Here is a 19,842-nt window from a genome sequence, read left to right as displayed (position 1 = left end):
ACATCTTCTGCTTTTATATTGATTACAACAAGATATAAAATTTGATTGTCATACATTCCATGCATTTGGGAAATTACTCTTTCTTAATACTGCTGAGGTTACTATTAAGGTTTTGCTCTAGAAAGCAAATTTGAAGAAGCTGGGGGTATATATTGGTTTTGGTATTTATTGGAGATAGAAGTGAAAGCCCTATAGAGCAACTAAGTGCGTTATCAACAGGGATCCTAGTTTTCTGTGAATAAAAACCAAAATTCTCCAATAAAAAAAAAATCCACATTTTTCCATGATAAAATGAAAAGCTGAACTTTAGTTTCCCTAGCTACAAAATATATATGTATCAGTTGAACACAATGTTTTATTGTTATATAGTAGAAACTAGTTTATCCAAGCCTCTATTATCCAGCTCTCCATATTAACAGAACAACCAGTGGCCTGGGGCTGACACTTGTGAGGCTCAGGCGGTCAGCCCTGTGTGGCTGGGGCTTGGGTTGTCAGCCCCCTCCCCCCCATCTTAAAATAAGGGATAGAAAGCTCTTTGCCAGTTCTCCTGATTATCTGAACTTCTGATTATCCAGTCTGACCCAGGCCCCAATTAGAGGGGAGAAATGGGGTTCCAGTGTAAATTTAAAGCACATTTAAACATCAACCACAAAAGAGTGGGAGGTTGTACAGACTGAATAAGTGACAGTAGTACTGTCAGTAAAATGTAGTTAATGTTTTTATTTTTTCACAAAATGTAAAAACTAAAGATTCTTTGTAAAAAAGCAAATTCTGGGTTTTTCCATGGCAAATGGATTTCTAGGATCCTTGGTTATCAATGGTTTTGTAGGCAATATGAATTTATTTATTTAGTGTTGTAGGCGATAATGAAATTATAAACTGCTCTATAGTCAAATATTACTGATATAACTGATATTCTAGAAATCAGTACATGAGGAACAAAAATGTGGACAAAGGATAGTCCTAGAGTTTTAGATGTCATGCAAAAGGAATACAAAAGAAAAGAGAAGTCAGTGAGAAATGCCGAAAGGGGTGTTTTTTAAACTCTTATTATTCGCTGTATCATTTTGTTTTGTATCAAACCATCACAAAATATAAACTTTGAGCACTATTTGTATTTTTTTTTTGCCATTTTAAAAATATTTGTATAAAACAAAGTTTACAGCAACTGTTAAAACTGGACTCTAACACCACTGTAACTATGGTGCAGCTACTGCTGTGCCACAATATAATCAGTGTGATTGTTTCTAGTGAAGTTTTTCCATTTTTCACCTTTTTTCCTTTAAATATTAGATATTTGAACAGTTCCTTATGAAACCATACTGGCAGTTTCTTCTTTTTCTGAGGAATTTTACCCAGTCATTGTCTGAATGCCTTAGAATTTGCTTTCCAGAAATAGCAGCAAAGAGTCCTGTGGCACCTGAAATGTAATGCTGCTTTTGTATTGCTGCATTAAGTGAATCCATTCCTTACTATGCTAAATTCAACTATCCCTAGCAAAGATCTCTCACTTTGAGTCTCCCTCCATCTTACAACTGCTCAAATTTCCATTGGAAAATGCTGATTCAATGACAATCAACGTGTTCGGTGGGAAGTGTCAATTCCGCCAAAGATTTCAATGGAAACTTCAGCCTGCCTGCCTGTAGGATGACCAGGACAGGATGTAGTGGGGTAACAGGCACCTATATAAGACAAAGTCCCAAATATCAGGACTGTCCCTATACAATTGGGACATCTGATCATCTTACCTGCCTGTCTCCCCAGCTGCTTGCCTGTCAGGCTTCCAGAGCACACCCTGCACTGAGGCTCTGTGGTGTTCCTAAGGGACTGGGCAACAAAGATTCCATTTTGATTCTCCAGAATGGAATTTGAGCGTTTTCCTTCCATAAAAGTTTCTAATTTTTGAGTTTCCATTTCGATTCCAGAGGAATTTTTCTTTTTCAAAAACTGAATTTTTTGCAGGAGGGAAATTCTGTTTTCTAGCCAGCTCTAATTAGCCTGTTCCCATCAGTAGGAAGATGATCTAGGAATGTTTCTGTAGGAATCTTTACTTTGTACATCATAAAGTTGTTACTTACTTAATCTGGACAGTTAGAATTCCCCATGAACACAGCATCCCCCACTTTAGAATATTTTAAGGACTGCTTAGGAAATATCACTCTCACTCTCTACCGATCATGATTGTCTAATAGATGTTCAACGTCATTTTGCCTTTTCATTCCTTGCGTAGAACCAGTTCTTTGGTTGAAGATACAGGAAGTAGGCTCAACACAAAAATATGTCTAAATTCTCTTAGCAGTCCAGCTCTCCAGTTATCGTGCAATATTTTTGTCCTTTACATGTCTGGCACACAATGCTTATCTTTCATATTCCAAACTCAAAATATTCATCAATCCTGATTTATTCTACTCTCTTTGTATATGCCACGGACAATGGAGTTTCATATTGTACTCTAAAGTGAGGTGGATATATGCCGAATAATTCCAAAATCTACTCTTGTGCCGGACACGAGTCCTGCCACGACAATACATCTTGTTCTTAACCCATACAGTCTATTTTAAAAACATATTTATTGGTTTATTAAACCCAGTGGGACTCCAATAAATGTACAATTCTTTTAATTACCTCCATATTTTGTTTTCTATAATATTCTTACACTATGGTGTTAAGAGATAATCAGACACATACAGAGATGAAAATTATCTGATGATACTTTCCCCAAGATAGGGATTTGTGCACAGCACTGTACAAAAAAACCCCAAACCCAAAACATTCTTTTACTTATTATCTTAATGCATAGCTGAGCTAATAACAGTCATCTTGCATTACACCTTTGCTTAGCATAAACCAGGGACGCCTGGGGGAGGGGGGGCGCAAGTGGGGCAATTTGCCCCAGGCCACGGGCCCCACAGGGGCCCCCACAAGAGTTTTTCAGGGCCCCTGGTGAGGGGTCCTTCATTCGCTCCGGGGGCCCCAGAAAACTCTCATGGGGCCCGGGCCCCCAGAGCTTCTTCCGCTCTGGGTCTTTGGCGGCAGGGCCCAGGCCCCCTGAATCCTCTGGGCGGCCCTGGCATAAACTGAGTGTCTCAAACAGATGAGGTGTGAACTGCTCTGTGTTGGATTTCTAGTAGCTGTGAATGAAATCTTACTACACTTTATACAACACTACTTTTTCCTTATTTGCACCATGCCAGCTCCATGAGACCACACTCTCTAACTGTCATTTACATTACAAACTCACCTATAGTTGAAATTCTAGGGTGAAGTTAAGGTTATTGGTGCATCTCTTCACCCTGTAATTTTTTTTTTTTAAATATGTGAAAGTGTTATGGGAGAATTACACTTGACATTACTGCAGTCAGCCATTTTGTGTGGCTAGCCATTGCTAGCTGCAAACCAAATCCCACCTCACCAGGAATGACCATTAGGGCTCTGAGAGGTAAGGCCAAACAGCTGCATGACTGCAGTTTTGCTAATCAGAATGGGAGGATGGGACAGAGTTAATGTACCATGAGAATGAAAGGAAAGTTTGGAAAGTAGACCTTGGTTTTAAGTGCCCCTGACATATAAATTTTATTGTTGTTATAACTCAGGGCCGCCCAGAGTGGGGAGCAAGTGGGGCAATTTGCCCCAGGCCCCGGGTCCCGCAGGGGCCCCCAAGAGAATGCTCTGGCTCCACCCCCGCCTCTGCCTTCCCCCATCCCCCAGCGCCTCAGCGTGCCGTGTCTAGGAGCGGCCCTGGACAGAGCTAAAGAGGTCTGGCTCGGGTGGAGCCTGAGCTCCACCCCGCTCAGAGCTGCGTGGTAAGGGTGTGGGGCTGCGAGCTCTGGTCCCCCTGGAGCCAGGCTGCTGCAGCGCTGTCCAGGGGCCAGGGCAGCTCCTGGACATGGCGTGCTGAGGCTCCGAGAGAGGGTAGAGGCGGAGGTAACCCAGGAGCGGCCTGGACAGAGCTAAAGTGGCATGGCTCGGGCGGGGCCTGAGCTCTGCCCCGCTTAGAGCCGCATTGTAAGGGGGCAAGGTGCTGGGCCATTGCTGCAGCTATAGGGCCATTCTCTGCAGGCAGCACTCCCATGGAAATCTAGGAAAAGCTTGGGCTATTAGGCAGAAGGCAAGTACCCATGGTATGGGGACAGGAAATCTGGCTCTAGTTTCAAGATATCGGAGACCATACTGGGAATGAGAGGACTGGTGGAGGATATAAACTGGGAAGGGAAGATAGGCAGTCTGTCCTTGCATGATTGACTGGGGCAGTGGAGGCTAAGGAATTGGGTCATATTCTAGGGGGCAGTCAGTTATAATAGGGGGCAGGGCCAGGCGCTCATAACACACCTTTCTTCCCTAAAGATCATTCAGACAGTTTGAGGTTGCTGTTTGTCACAAAAATCCATAGTAGCAGATTTTTCACAACATGCAGTGATGAGCTACACCCACATATCTGAGATTATAATCAAGTATCACAGTGTATATCACCCTAAATACAAGCAGAAGCAGAAGCAGAAGCATCTAGAGGAAAAGTCAATATTTCCAGATTAAATTAAGAATTTATTGAAAGATATTTCTGAATGCTGAAAAATGTCTTTTACACACACGCGCGCACACACTTAATGTTGCTTTTGAGAGAAAGGTGCTGCATTACTCTTGCATTTGCTAAGTCACTACATCACTATACCAGCACTGTATCACTGTTGGAACTTACACAACACCACAGTTGTCTTGGCAAAAAGAGTGGGTTCACCAGCGCTCAATTATTCTTTTTCAGTGCATCAATATGATACTAGCGGGGTGGCACAATCCCAGTTCTCACCATGAATTTAACTGGCTTCTGCCACACAACACAACCTTGTCTATGCACAGAAGTAAAGAGTAAGAGGGGCTGGTCACACTTAAATTTCAGACTGGCTTCAGCTTTGTCCCCATGCATCCTTGTCTTACTTGTAGGATAGGCTAATGTGAGTCCTGTCATAGGCCTGGTCTACACTACGCGTTTATACCGAATTTAGCAGCATTAAACCGATTTTACACTGCACCTGTCCACACAACGAAGCCCTTTATATTGATATAAAAAGAGCTCTTAAAACCGATTTCTGTACTCCTCCCCGACGAGGGGAGTAGCGCTGAAATCAGTATTGCCATGTTGGATTAGGTTTAGTGTGGCCGCAATTCGATGGTATTGGCCTCCGGGAGCTATCCCACAATGCACCATTGTGACCGCTCTGGAAAGCCATCTGAATTTGGATGCACTGGCCAGGTAGACAGGAAAAGCCCAGCGAACTTTTGAATTTCATTTCTTGTTCGCCCAGCGTGGAGAGATCATCAGCACAGGTGACCACGCAGAGCTCATCAGGTAACAATGCAGTCTCCTGATAATTGAAAAAGAGCTCCAGCATGGAGCGCACAGGAGGTACTGGATCTGATCGCTATATGGGGAGAGGATTCCATGCTAACGGAACTCCATTCCAAAAGATGAAATGAAAAAAACATTTGAAAAAATTTCCGAGGCCATGATGCAGAGAGGCCGCACCAGGGACTCAGTACAGTGCCATGTGAAAGTTAAGGAGCTCAGACAAGCCTACCAGAAAACCAAAGAAGCAAATGGAAAGTCTGGGGCAGGGCTGAAAACATCCCACTTCTGTGCTGAGCTACATGCAATTCTAGGGGGGTCTGCCACCACTACCCCACTCCTGTCCATCGATTCCAAGGTGGAGGTGGTAATCGCAGCCATGGCTGAGGATTCCGCGGATGGGGAAGATGAGGAGGAAGAGGCGGACGAGCTTTTAGAGAGCACACAGCACTCCGTTCTCCCCAACAGCCAGGAGCTTTTTCTCACACTGACGGAATTACCCTCCCAGCCCTCCCAAGCAACTATCCCAGACAATGAAGCCATGGAAGGGACCTCTGGTGAGTGTACCTTGTAAATATAAGACATGGTTTCAAAGCAAGCATTTTTTAATGATTAATTTGCCCTGAGGACTTGGGGAGCATTCGTGGCCAGTACAGTTACTGGAAAAGTCTGTTAACATGTCTGGGGATGGAGCGGAAATCCTCCAGGGACATCTCCATGAAGCTCTCCTGGAGGTACTCCAAAAGCCTTTACAGAAGGTTTCTGGGCAGGGCAGCCTGATTCCGTTCTCCATGGTAGGACACTTGACCACGCCATGCATGTAGCAAGTAATCTGGTATCACAGCATGACAAAGCCTAGCTGCGTATGGTCCTGGTGATTGCTGGCATTCAAGCAACATCCGTTCTTTATCTCGCTGTATTATCCTCAGGAGAGTGATATTGTTCATGGTAACCTGATTGAAATTCAGGAATTTAAGTAAGGGGACAGAGATGGCCATTCCTGCTGGGCTGTTTGCCTGTGGCTTAAAAGAAATCCTTCCCTGCAGGTGGCCAAGCGGGGGGAACGGAGGGGGAGGGGGCGATTGGCGCTGAGCTTTTCCTCATTTGGCTAGCAGTGATCTTCCCTGCTAGCAGCCACGCGGTTGGGGGAGGGGGGAAACGGGGGGTGTTTAGCAGTGATCTTCCATGATACCAGCCACACGGTTGGGGGAGGGGGGGAAGGGGGTGTTTAGCAGTGATCTTCCATGATACCAGCCATGGGGTGGTTTCTGCTGCTGCATGTTAACAGGAAAGAAGCAACACTCAATGGGCTTTGCTTGCTATTTGGGAAAGGAGGGTGCTGAATAAATGAAGGCTGCAGAAGATGAAAGACAATGGCTTAGCATGGCCGCATGCAAGCCAAATTCTGCTACCCAGACCTGCGTCTGTGATCTGTAACACCAAGGCTGCAGGCACTCAATATTAAGATGCAAAATGCGACCTCGTAGTGAAAACACATGTGCTATGTAAGGTGAATAGTGTTGTTCACCATGAAAGAGTATGACCATTGTTCTCTAAAATGTATCTTTTAAAAAACTTCTCTCCCTTTTTTCCCTCCCTCATGCAGCTGCAAATTTTTCAAGCATCCCTACTCCGTCCCGAAGGCTATCTCAGATAAGGCGGCGGAAAAATAAGATGCGAGAAGAAATGTTTTCAGAAATCATGGAAGTGACCCGCAATGAAAGAGCTCATCTGAATGAGTGGAAGGACGTGGTAGCAAAATACAGGAAAGATGCCAGTGACCGTGAGGACAGGAGGGACGAAAGTGAGGACAGGAGGGATGAATGTAAGGACAGAAGGGACGCTCGAGATGAGAGGTGGCGGCAGGAAGATCAGTGGTGGCAGGATGCAACTCTGGGGCTGCTGTGTGATCAAACTGACATGCTCCGGCGTATGGTGGAGCTTCAGGAACGGCAGCAGGATCACAGAGTGCCGCTGCAGCTCCTGTGTTACCACCCTCCCCCTCACCATGTTGCTTAGCCTCCTCACCCGCCAGACGAATAAGAACTCGTGGGGGTTGGCTCCGTGCACCGCCCACTCCACCCTAGTGGCCAGCCCAACCAAAAGGCTCTCATTATTATGAAATTTTTTTAGTGGCCTTTTCCTTCCCTGCTATCCTCCTCCCAAACCCCACCCAGGCTACCTTGTCAGTTCTCTCTCTCTTTTTATAATTAAGTAATAAAGAACACATGATTTTTAAATGAGAGTGATTTTATTTCCTTAGAAAGCAAGCTGTGATCGAAGGGGGGGGTTGCTTACAGGGAATGAGTCAATCAAGGGGTGGGAGGTTTCATGAAGGAGAAACAAACACAACAGTCACACTGTACCCTGGCCAGTGATAAGACTGGCTTTCAAAGCTTCTCTAATGTGCACTGCTTCCTGGTGTGTTCTTCTAATCGCCCTGGTGTCTGGCTCTGTGTAATCAGTGGCCAGGTGTTTTGCCTCAGCCTCTCACCCCGCCATAAAGGTCTCCCCCTTACTCTCACAGAGATTGTGGAGCACACAGCAAGCAGCAATAACAAAGGGGACATTGGTTTGGCTGAGGTCTGAGCGAGTCAGTAATGTGCGCCAGCGCGCCTTTAAACGGCCAAATGCACATTCTACCACCATTCTGCACTTGCTCAGCCTGTAGTTGAACAGCTCCTGACTACTGTCCAGGCTGCCTGTGTATGGCTTCATGAGCCATGGCATCAAGGGGTAGGCTGGGTCCCTCAGGATAATGACAGGCATTTCAACATCCTCAACTGTTATTTTTTGGTCTGGGAAGTAATTCCCTTGCTGCAGCCGTTTAAACAGAGTAGTGTTCCTGAAGACGCGAGCGTCATGAACTCTTCCCGGCCATCCCATGTGGATGTTGGTGAAACGTCCCTTGTGACCCACCAGTGCTTGCAGCACCATGGAAAAGTACCCCTTGTGGTTTATGTAGCAGGTGCCCTGGTGCTCCAATGCCAAGATAGGGATATGGGTTCCATCTATTGCCCCACCACAGTTAGGGAATCCCTTTGCAGCAAAGCCATCCACTATGACCTGCACATTTCCCAGAGTCACAACCTTTCGTAGCAGCAGCTTAGTGATTGCTTTGGCTACTTGCATCACAGCAGCCCCCACAGTAGATCTCCCCACTCCAAATTGATTCCTGACTGACCGGTAGCTGTCTGGCGTTGCAAGCTTCCAGAGGGCTATTGCCGCTCGCTTCTCAACTGTGAGGGCTGCTCTCATCTTGGTATTTTGGCACTTCAGGGCAGGGGAAAGCAAGTCACAAAGTTCCACGAAAGTGCCCTTACGCATGCGAAAGTTTCGCAGCCACTGGGAATCGTCCCACACCTGCAACACTGTGCAGTTCCACCAGTCTGTGCTTGTCTCCTGGGCCCAAAATCGGCGTTCAATGGCTAGAACCTGCCCCATTACCAGAAGGATCTCCAAAGCGCAGGGGCCCGCAGTTTGACAGAATTCTGTGTCCATGTCCTCATCACTCTCGTTGTCGCGCTGCCATAGCTGCTGCCTCCTTGCCTGGCTTTGCAGGTCCCAGTTCAGCATTGACTGCACGAGAATGCGCGAGGTGTTTTAAATGTCCATGATTGCTGTCTTGAGCTCAGCAGGGTCCATGCTAGCCGTGGAATGCATCTGCACAGTTCACCCTGGAAAAAAGGCACGAAACGGTTGGCTGCTGCTGCTTTCACGGAGGGAGGGGTGAGGCTATACCCAGAGGCACCAGCGGCAATGTTTTTTGCCCCATCAGGCACTGGGATCTCAACCCAGCATTCCAATGGGCGGGGGAGACTGTGGGAACTATGGGATAGCTATGGGATAGCTACCCACAGTGCAACGCTCCGGAAATAGACGCTAGCCTCGGTACATGGACGCACACCGCCGAATTAATGTGCTTAGCCCACGTCCACACTACAGGGTAAAATCGATGTTATTAAAATCGATTTTATAAAGCAGGCTTTATAAAATCGATTTTGCGCGTCCACACTAGGGCTACTTACATCGATGTTGAGCGTCCATGTTCCCTGGCGTCCATCTTTTCCCTGAGCGTTGCACTCTGGGTACCTATCCCACAGTTCCTGCACGGGTCCCTGCCCTTTGGAATTATGGGTTACTAGCCCAGTGCATGATGGGATCAAAAGTCCCCGTCCTGGGTGTTCTGGGTACAGCCCCCCCTCTTCTGTAAACGGCACACAGTCAGTTCGCGCTGTTTTTACTGGCTGCAGTGAGGGAAACGCCATTTTGCAGCAAGCATGGATCCAGGTCTGCTCTTGTCCTTGATCGCGAATGCTGTTAAATAATTCACGCATTCTCGTTCTATCACTGCTGACGCCATGATGCAGAAATGCAAGAGAGAATGCTTGAATGCGGGGACGACAGCGATGACGAACTGGAGAACGAGTTTTTCTGACACCCCCGGGCCCCTGCACGTTGGAGCTCCTGACGGTTATGGTGAGGTTCTACCCGTTCCGCGCCGCTTTTGGGCACGGGAAACAAGCACTGACTGTGGGACCGCATAGTCCTGCAGGTGTGGGACGAATTCGCAGTGGCTGCGGAACTTTCGCATGCGTAAGAGCACTTTCTTTGAACTTTGTGACTCGCTTTCTCCTGTCCTGAAGCGGCATAATACCAGGATGAGACCAGCCCTCACAGTGGAAAAGCGAGTGGCAATAGCCATATGGAAGCTTGCTACGCCAGACAGCTACCGGTCAGTCGGTAATCAATTTGGAGTGGGCAAATCTACTGTGGGGGCTGCTGTGCTGGAAGTATCCAAAGCAATCATTAAAGCTGCTGCTTCGAAAGGTTGTGACTCTGGGAAACGTGCAGGCCATTGTGGATGGCTTTGCTGCAATGGGATTCCCTAACTGTGGGGGGGCCATAGATGGAACCCACATCCCTATTTTGGCACCGGAACACCAGGGTGCCCAGTACATTAACCGCAAGGGGTACTTTTCGATGGTTCTGCAAGCCCTGGTGGATCACAAGGGACGTTTCACCAACATCCATGTGGGATGGCCAGGAAGGGTTCACGACGCACGTGTCTTCAGGAGCACTACACTGTTTAAAACGGCTGCAGCAAGGGACCTCCTTCCCTGATCAGAGAATAACAGTTGGAGATGTCCAAATGCCTATTGTTATCCTTGGGGACCCAGCCTACCCCTTGATGCCCTGGCTAATGAAGCCATACACAGGCAGCCTTGACAGTGCTCAGGAGTTGTTTAATTACAGGCTGAGCAAGTGCAGAATGGTGGTAGAATGTGCATTTGGCAGGCTTAAGGCGAGATGGCGAACGCTTCTTACTCGCTCAGATCTTAGCCAAACCAATATCCCCTTTGTCATTGCTGCTTGCTGTGTGCTCCACAAATCTCTGTGAGAGCAAAGGGGAGGCCTTTATAGCGGGGTGGGAGAACTGAGGTAAACCACCTGGCCGCTGATTATGCGCAGCCGGACACCAGGGCAATTAGAAGATCTCACCAGGATGCTGTGCGCATCAGAGAAGCACTGAAAAGTAGCTTCCTCATGGGCCAGGGTACAGTTTGAATGCTGATTTTCCTTTCAATTGATTGCTGCCCTCCCCGTCTATGCGGTGTTGCTGCTGCAAGATACTTTGCCTGCAGCATTCCTCAATTGCTTGCTTAGGTTACTTGCGAGAGCTGTCCATTGGAAAACATATAATTCTGTATTTCCCAATTATTACCTACCTCCACCATTAGCTGCTTCCGTCTGCTGCTAGGCAAAGTACCTGCAACCTTCCTTAACTGCTTTTTTTATTGAAAACTAAAAAGTTACTACTATTTGTTACAAGAATTGTGTTCTTTATTTAAAATCAGACCCTTTCATCAATCAAGCATCATGCTTGTTGTTACAGTACTGTGCATGAAATTTCATAACTCAGCGTTCTATGGGGGACGGAGCGAGGGAGGTTTGGAGGAAGGGGGAGGGAGGTTTGAAAGAAGAAAGTGCATCAGAGAAGACAGAACAAGAATTCTCATGGACCAGGTTACGGTATGGCTGCTTTCTTTGTTTTCCCTGTATTACCCATATCCCCAATTGTCAAATCCTGATGCTGATAACTAGCTTCCGTGCAGCTTTCCAAGCTGCTTGCTTTAGTTCATTACCAACTACAGTCACACTGCCTTAATAGCATGACCTGAGAGTAAAAATAGGCAAAGGTGCCATGGGAGAAGTTTGGATCATTAGAGGAGGGGAAAAAAACAGGACACAAAGGGCTTTCATCTAATGAAAGCCTTCTGGTTGGAGTGTTCCGCAGCAGTGGAGGGGGCTGGTGCAGAGAGCCTTCCCCCACGCGTTCTTACACGCCTGGTTCTGGAAGGTGTGGGACAGGGTGAGTACTGAGGGAGGTTATACACGGGCTGTAGGGGCATTCTGAAACCACGGAGCTCTTGCAGCATATCGCGGAGGATGTCAGTCTGATCACGAAGAAGATCCAGAGTTGCTGCTCGCCAGCGCTGATCTTCCTGCCACCTGACATCATTTTTGGCGTCCCTCCTGTCCTTCGCGTTGGTCCCTCCTGTCTTCGCGTTGACTGGCAGCCTCCCTGTACTTTGCGACCAGTTGCTTCCAGTCTCCCTGCAGAGCTCTCTCTGTATGGGTTACTGCCATAATTTCGGTGAACATGTCCTCACGCGTCCTCCTTTTCCTCAGTCTTCTTATGATACCCCCCCCCACGTAGATGAGAAGCGAGAGGGAGGCTGAGAAATGTGCAGCTGTGTGTGGGGGGGGGGGGTTTGGAAAGAGTGATAAAAGAATCATAAGAGACACATTTCACACAACCATGCATACAGTCTTTCTCCTCACTGACCTGTGCCTGTTACCGAACCTGGAACATTTTACTTTACCACAAGGTCACCTTAGGATTCATTTAATACTTATTGCTTGTGGCTGAGGACAGAGAGTTCTGCTCAGACGCAGGTCAGGGGAGCACACAGACCGTGTCCGGAGAAAATGTTAAGTTAATAATGGCTAGTAATCCCTGTAGTAGATTGTCCTGGTAATCAAGCAGGTCTCCTTGCCTGCGGTTTGCTGGGTGGTTAGGGGAACGCGAGAGCAAACCGCGGCAAAGCTACTCTCCTTCCCTGCTTTGCTCTCGCGTTCCCCGAACAAGCAGGTCTCCTTGCCTGCGGTTTGCTGGGTGGTTAGGGAAGGCGAGAGCAAACCGCGGCAAAGCTACTCTCCTTCCCTGCTTTGCTCTCGCGTTCCCGAACAAGCAGGTCTCCTTGCCTGCGGTTTGCTGGGTGGTTAGGGGAACGCGAGAGCAAACCGCGGCAAAGCTACTCTCCTTCCCTGCTTTGCTCTCGCGTTCCCCGAACAAGCAGGTCTCCTTGCCTGCGGTTTGCTGGGTGGTTAGGGGAAGGCGAGAGCAAAACCGCGGCAAAGCTACTCTCCTTCCCTGCTTTGCTCTCGCGTTCCCCCAACAAGCAGGATGAATCCGCCCTGTTACAATGGAGACTTTTCTAAAAACCACCTCATGGGTCACTGTTTTAGGAAGGTTTTTAATCTACTTGGTCAGTGACTCTAAGTACAGGTAGTGATTTGAAGCACCCATTAAAAAAGGCTTACAGTAAACCGAAGCTTTTAGTAAAAAAAATTACACTCACCAGAGGACGGTCCCTCAGCTTCATTTTCTGGAGTACTGCCTTGAGATGGCTGGCAGGGAACCTCAGTAAGGGTGAGAAAAGATCCTGGCTGTTTGGGGGGATAAAATGCTCTGTGCTCTCCTGCTGGAGCCTCCTCCTCTTGGTCCTCATCATACTGATCATCGCCATCAAATAATCTTCCGTAGTTGCAGGAATCACAACGCCCACCTCTGAATCAACAGACAAGGGGGGGTTCGTCGTTGCGCTGTTCCCCAATATTGCGTTAAGCTCGTCGTAGAACCGGCATGTTTTGGGGGCAGAGCCTGACCTGCCCTTTGCTTGCTTTGGTCTTCTGATACGCCTGTCTGAGCTCTTTCACTTTCACTCGGCACTGTAACGAGTCCCTGGTATGTCCCCTCTCCCGCATGGCATTAGAAATTTTTTCAAAGGTTTTCTCATTTCGTCTGCTCGAGCGCAGTTCTGAAAGCACTGACTCTTCTCCCCATACAGCTATCAGATCGAGTAACTCCTGTGTGCTCCATGCTGGAGCTCTTTTCCTATTTTCAGGAGACTGCATTCTTCTCTCTGCTGCTGAGAGCTCCACGCTGTGCAAGCAGGAAATGGAATTTCAAACTTCCCGGGGCTTTTCCTGTTTACCTGGCCAGCAGAAGAGTACCTTTACCTGTGTAGAGCGGCCACTAGAGCACTGTGGGATACGTCCCGGAGGCCATTAACTTCGATGGCCGTCCACACTATCATAAAATCGATTTTAAAAATCGATTTTGGGGTTACTCCTCTCGTTTTGATGGAGTTCCAAAATCGATTTTAGGGACCCTTAAAATCGATTTTATGCACTCTGTAGTGTGGACGGTTACAGCTTTAAATCGATTTAGAGCTCTTAAAATCGATTTAAAGCTCTAGTCTGGACCTGCCCTTAGTGTGGCCGTGTACTCTCGACTTTATACAATCTGTTTTAAAAAACCGGTTTATATAAAATCGGAATAATCCTGTAGTGTAGACATACCCATAGCAACCAGATTAAGGGCTTCAGGTCTACAGCAGTAACACCTGGCTGGAATCCACCTAGACTGAGAGGAAAACAGAACAGATGCTGCAATAATAACTCAATCTAATTGCCTCTAGCAAAGAACTAGTGCTAGACTCTGTTATCCTTGCATTGCATTACATAGCAAGTGCAAACCCTATTATGCCAATTGGAGTGCTTTGATGTTGTTTTGGCCTGGTGACAAACAATGCTGTTGTCTGAGCTATACTGATGCCTAGGCAGATATTTCTTATGTCCAGGTGTTAGATAACTCTATTACTTGGGAAGAGCTCCACTGGTGGTAGGAGGCAGAGTAGCATAATGCCTTAATTCTTGCTGCCAGAACCCTTCTGGTATCTGCTGATATCACTGGGGACAAAAATCTCATGCCTGCAGCCCAAGCCATGCCTATAGATCTGCATCAATACCTTTGCAGCCTGCTACAGAGCAACACCACAAAACTGCCCCAAACCTGGTATTTTGAAGGACCAGTGTTCTCCACTACCAACAAGGTAGGGGCACAGCATAGGGTGAATTAGGCCTGATGATTACACTCCTGTAGATTAATCCCTAGTTTAATTTAGAAGTAGAAAACTCCAAGTCAGGAGACTATTCAATCTAGATACATCACAAAACACCCAACAAGGACACTGCAGTGAGCCATGGATGAAGTGGGATTGAACATCAGTGCTCATCAGGTTGAATTAACAAACCTGAGGAATCATAGAAAGGAACAAGAATGCAAAGTATTGATGAGGGACCATCTTCCCTACACAAAACCACCTTCTTTTTATCTCTTTTGTAACCGAATCTGAAGCAAAATTAATTTGCCCCTTGAGGAAACAGAATATGGCAGAAGCAGCAGCGAAAGGAATTTCCTTGATAGGTCATCAATAAAAAAGGAATGGACTTTGGAGCAGAAAGAGTTCCTAAACACCTTCAACAGAGGCAGAATGAACCACACAAGGTATGGATGTGTGTAGCTGCCTTCAAAACTCCAGAGGTCTTCGTAATTTGCCTGGTCATACCCTGGGGCTATGCACCTGTGAGTGCTCTGTTAAAACTATACCTTTAAAGAACCTGATCTCCACACATTTCCTCTCCAAATAAGAGTCATTTTGTAAATCTTCAAGCCAAAAATCTTCAAAACTGTTTGATTTCTTTAGATATAGTTAATAAATGTTACTTACTCACATGAATTCTGGTTTCTAGGATAAAATATTGACACCACAGTTAGACCAAATTCATTCCTAAATAAGCAGGTACAATTCCTTCTGACTTCAGCGCCTGCTCATTCAATTCTGAATTTGACCCAGAAGAGTCATATCCCTAGCAATAGTCCTTTAAGGGCTCACTTTACAAGTCCAATTGATCTAAGCACTTTGTCTATAATCAAGTTTCTGCAAAGACATTTTGGTGTAATTCTTTTCTCAGAGTAGAGACTCCTTTAGAGAAAAAAAAATTATGTGCTTTACTCAGAGGGGATCAGACTGTTGACACCCAAATGAGATACAGGTGTGAAGGAGGTATTAATAAATGCATCAGGCTAATGCTGAACTTCTCTATCTATTCCACCTGTTGGCATTGGAAGGGGAAAATAGAAAAAGAAAAAAAAGTTATTCACCTTGTGCAGTAACGATGGTTCTTCAAAATGTGTATCCCTGTGGAAGCTCCACTCTAGGTGTCGGTGCATCCCTGCGCTGGGGATTGGAGATTTTCGCAGCAGTACTTGGTCAGAGAAGGTCATGCACAGGAGTCATCTCGTGCAGCTGTTGGTGCCTCCTGTAGAGCGTGCACCCTCAACCATCCCCTCCGTTCCTTCTCCACTGCAGAGCTCAGCTGTGTGAACGCCGAATTAGAGGGGAGGAGGGTGGGTAGTGGAGCACCCACAGGGGGACACATCTCAAAGAACCATCATTACTACACAAGATGAATAACTTTTTCTTCGAGTGGTGTCCCTGTGGGTGCTCCACTCTAGGTGCTTGTAGAGCAGTACCCCATCAAGAGAGGTAGGGGTTCAGAGTTAGGTATAAGTGTGTGATGAGAGCACAGGGAGGCGAATGTTAGAGTCTAAGACAAGGGCTTGGGTGATAGCGTAATGCTTTGCAAAAAAGTGTGCTCCGATGTCCAGATTGCAGCTCTACAAATGTCTATTAAGAAGACATTGTTCAAGAATGCAATCGATGTCGCCATGGCTCGTATTGAGTGGGATCTGATGCCCGTGTGGGGGAGGGTTCTTTGTTATGCAGGTGGTAGCAAGTTTGAACACAGGAAGAGACCCATTTAGAGAGTCTCTGGGTTGATACCGTAGAGCCCTTGGAGTGTTCTGCTATAGAGACGAATAGTTTTGGTGACCTGCAAAACTGTTTAGTTCTGTCCAAGTAGAAGGCTACAGCCCGTCTGACATCCAGCATGTGTAACCTTGCTTCTCAAGAGTTCTTATGTGGCTTGGGACAGAAGGCAGGTAAGTGTATGATTTGGTTAATATGAAAATTTGTAGCCAATTTGGACAAGAATTTTGGGTGAGGACGTAACATGATTTTGTCTTCGGTAAATACAGCCTACAGTGGTTCAGCCATCAATGCTCCTACCTCGCTGACACGTCTTTCAGACATGATCACCACTAGGAATGTGACCTTCATTGACATACCTAAGAGTGAGCAGGTTGCTAGAGGTTCGAAGGGTGGTCTTCTGAGACATTTGAGCACAAGATTGAGATCCCATTGTGGTGCAGGTTGGTGTACTTCTGGGTACATGTTCTGTCTATCTGCTAGAAAGCGTTATGTAATCAGGTGAACGAATACTGAAGTCCCTTCTATCTGTTCGTGGAGGGCCATGATGGCAGCCAGGTGTACTTTAATAGAACTTATGGTTAACCCTGTTTCCTTCGGTTCTAGTAGGTAGTCTAGGATCACAGGTAGAGGTGCCTTGGTCGCGTCCAGCTGTTTTTGATGACACCAAAGTGAGAATCTTCGCCACTTGTGGCGGTAAGTATTTCTAGTGGTGAGGTGATGGCTACTTAGTAATACCTGTTTTACTTTCGCTGAACAGTTCAATTCCCCATGTTTGAACCACACAGAAGCCATGCTTTGAGATGGAGTTTTGCTGGGTCTGGATAGAGTGTCAGGCCTTTTTTCTGGGACAGGAGGTCCGTCCGTAAAGGCAGCGGTTGTAGGGCACAGACTGCTAGACATGAGAGGTACGGAAAGCAAGTCTATCTGGACCACGTGGGGACAATGAGAATGATGTATGCTCTGTCGAGTTGTATCCTGCAGATGAGCCGTGGGATCAGTGGTATCGGCGGTAAGGCATACATGAACGACGCATTCCATGGGATGAGGAAGGCACCCCCTAATGATCCAGGTGCCAGGCCTGCCCTGGAGCAAAATACTGGTCATTTGTGATTTGTTGCTGAGGCGAAAATTACTGGGTGATGCCATTTTTGGAATATCATGCTGAGAATACTGTAGTGTATTTCCCATTCGTGTTCCTGTGAGAAGTGCCTGCTGAGGTTGTCGGCTGTAGTGTTTTGGCATCTTGGTAGGTATGATGCTGTGATGTTTATACTGTTGCAGATGCACAAGTTCATGGCTTCTACTCATAGCGAATGAGACCTGGCTCCCCCTTGGCGATTGATGTAAAACATGCACATCACAAGAATAGAGATTGAAGTTTCTCGTATGAGTGGGAGGAAGTGTCAGCATGCATTGTGTACCATGCAGAGTTCCAGGAGATTGATATGCAGTTGGGTTTCCGTCGCGGACCACTTGCCTTGTATCTTCTGGTGACCCAAGTGCGTGCCAACTTATCAGGGAAGCATCTGTTGTAATAATCACTGATTGGGGAGGGGGTGTCTTGTTGAAAGGGAATCCTGGAGCATACATTCCCTGGTTGTATCCACCACTGTAGGGAGAGGATAACCCTTGGTGATAGTGTCACACGTCTGCTGAGAGCGTTTGCTGGGTGCATAGAGCATGCTCAACCACTACTGCAGACAGCGCATATGGAGTCTGGCATACTTTACTACAAAAGTCATAGCTGCCATATGTCTCAGAATCTGAAGGCATGTTCTCACTGAAGTTTGTGGGCTGATGGTCACTGTGGAAATAAGACTGGTCAATGTAGTGAATCTGTGGTTTGGTAATATTGCCTTGGCTTGTATGGAGTTTAGGTCGGCTCAAAAACTCCAATTGCTGGGGTGGTTCCAAGGTGGATTTCTTTTCATTTATCTGTAGACCTGGCTGGTGAAACAGGTCTGTTGTGGTCTTCAGCATGCCTATCGTTTCTTGTTGGTTGGCATGCTTGAGTTGGTAATCATCCAAATAAGGGAAGATTATGACTCCTTTGTGTCGTAAATGTGCTGCTGCTACTACTGCGAGCGTTTTTGAGAATACTCAGGGAGCAGTGGACAGTCCGAAGGGAAGGACCCTGTATTGGTAGTGGTTGGGTCCTACTGTGAACCGCAGGACCCCTCTGTGGGCAGGATGTATTGTAATATGGAAGCATGCATCTTGGAGATCGAGGGCTGCAAACCATTCCCCCGTCTAGCTCTGGGATTATTGTGGCCAGAGTGACCATTTTGAACCTGTGGTTGCATACGAACCTGTTGAGTTTTCAGAGATCTAAGATTGATTTCCATCCTCCTCCTTTCTTCTCTGTCAGGAAATATTTGGAATAAAACCCCCTCCCATGGTATTGATACGGTACTGGTTCTACAGCACCCAGCAGTAGGAGGTGGTCTACTTACTGTTGCAGAAGGTGCTCAAGAGAGGGGTCCCTGAGGAGGGGAGTGGAGGGAGGGGGATGGTTGTGAAAGGAATGGTGTAGCCAGAATGTATGATCTCCAAAACCCATTGATCTGTGGTTATTGCAGCCCAGGCATGGTAAAATTGGCATAGGCGGTGACCAAAGTTGTGGGATGGGGTATTTGTTGGTGCTAGAGATGTGGAGAGTTGTGCATACCCTCAACCAATACTTCAAAATTGTGGCTTAGATGCAGACAGACAGGTGGATGCGCCCTGGTTCTGCGGAGCTCATCGTCTCTGAACCCATTGTTTGGATCTGTTCTGAATGAAGTATCATAGTTGTTGACGGTTAAACGAGGTGTCTCGTGACCTCTGGTATGGTGTAAAGCATGGGTGTTTGACAGCTGGTGGGTGTATGCCTAGCGTACGCAGAGTTGGAGGACTGTCTGTTTGAGACGAGAATAGTTTATCCCTATCGAAGGGGAGGTCCTCCCCTTTTAGCTGTAAGTCTTTTTGAATTCCCGAAACTTGCAACCATTATGTTCTTCTCACTAGCACAGCTGTTGAGGTTGTTCGGGCAGTTGTGTCCGCTACATCCATTGAGGCTTGCAGCATTGTGTGGGCTATTAACTGACCCTCATTAATAATTCGACATCCTCATTAAGTTGAGAATGTTTATTCTTGGGGAGGTCTTCCACAAGCTCTTGTATTTTATTATAGTTAGAGTAGTCATAATTTGCTAGTAGAGCAGAATAGCTGGTAACTCTAAGCAGAAGGATGGCTGATGAGTAAACCTTCCACTCAAAGAGGTCCAGTCTCTTGTGTTCTTTGTCTTGTGGTGTGGTGCGCAAATGAGGCTGTTTACTGTGCTGACTGGCAGCCTCTACTATCAGAGAATAGGGTGTGAAAACAAAAATTCCATGCCTTTGACTGGAACGAAGTATTTCCTGTCAGCCTGTTTGTTGATGCTGGTGTTTGCCATATTACCTCCACAGGCTCCATTATAGCCTCATCCATAGGAAGGGCAATCTTGGTCGATGATGCCAATTGTAAGATTTTTAACAACTTATGTTGGTTCTCCTGCAC

General features: G+C 46.7%; 2 protein-coding genes across 4 annotated transcripts in view; one reads left to right on the top strand and one right to left on the bottom strand.

Moving 5' to 3' along the window:
* EDA (ectodysplasin A) overlaps positions 1 to 19,842 on the bottom strand; it is a 188,047-nt gene that overhangs the window by 99,095 nt on the left and 69,110 nt on the right. For 2 of the 3 annotated variants that reach the window (XM_050965187.1, XM_050965188.1), the window contains one exon: positions 7,417 to 9,018. The exons of the other annotated variant lie outside the window; for it this stretch is intronic. In XM_050965187.1, the coding sequence (XP_050821144.1) occupies positions 7,832 to 8,917 (1,086 nt within the window). In that variant the 5' untranslated portion in view covers positions 8,918 to 9,018 and the 3' untranslated portion in view covers positions 7,417 to 7,831. Of the gene's footprint in view, positions 1 to 7,416; positions 9,019 to 19,842 lie in introns of those variants that run through there. 3 annotated transcript variants of the gene reach the window in all.
* LOC127056866 (uncharacterized) lies at positions 4,423 to 7,406 on the top strand. Its single transcript, XM_050965198.1, has 2 exons — positions 4,423 to 5,898; positions 6,948 to 7,406. The coding sequence occupies exons 1-2, from the start codon at positions 5,469 to 5,471 to the stop codon at positions 7,358 to 7,360; spliced, it is 843 nt and encodes a 280-aa protein (XP_050821155.1). The 5' UTR covers positions 4,423 to 5,468; the 3' UTR covers positions 7,361 to 7,406.

Source organism: Gopherus flavomarginatus, chromosome 8, assembly GCF_025201925.1.
Source record: "Gopherus flavomarginatus isolate rGopFla2 chromosome 8, rGopFla2.mat.asm, whole genome shotgun sequence".
Taxonomy (NCBI): Eukaryota; Metazoa; Chordata; order Testudines; family Testudinidae; genus Gopherus; species Gopherus flavomarginatus.
This window is presented reverse-complemented; position numbering and strand designations above follow the sequence as displayed.

Coding starts and splice junctions, on each gene's coding strand:
- LOC127056866 (XM_050965198.1), top strand. CDS start 5,469: ATGAAAAAAACATTTGAAAAAATTTCCGAGGCCATGATGCAGAGAGGC. Junction 5,899..6,947: donor AGCCATGGAAGGGACCTCTG/GTGAGTGTACCT, acceptor TCCCTCATGCAG/CTGCAAATTTTTCAAGCATC.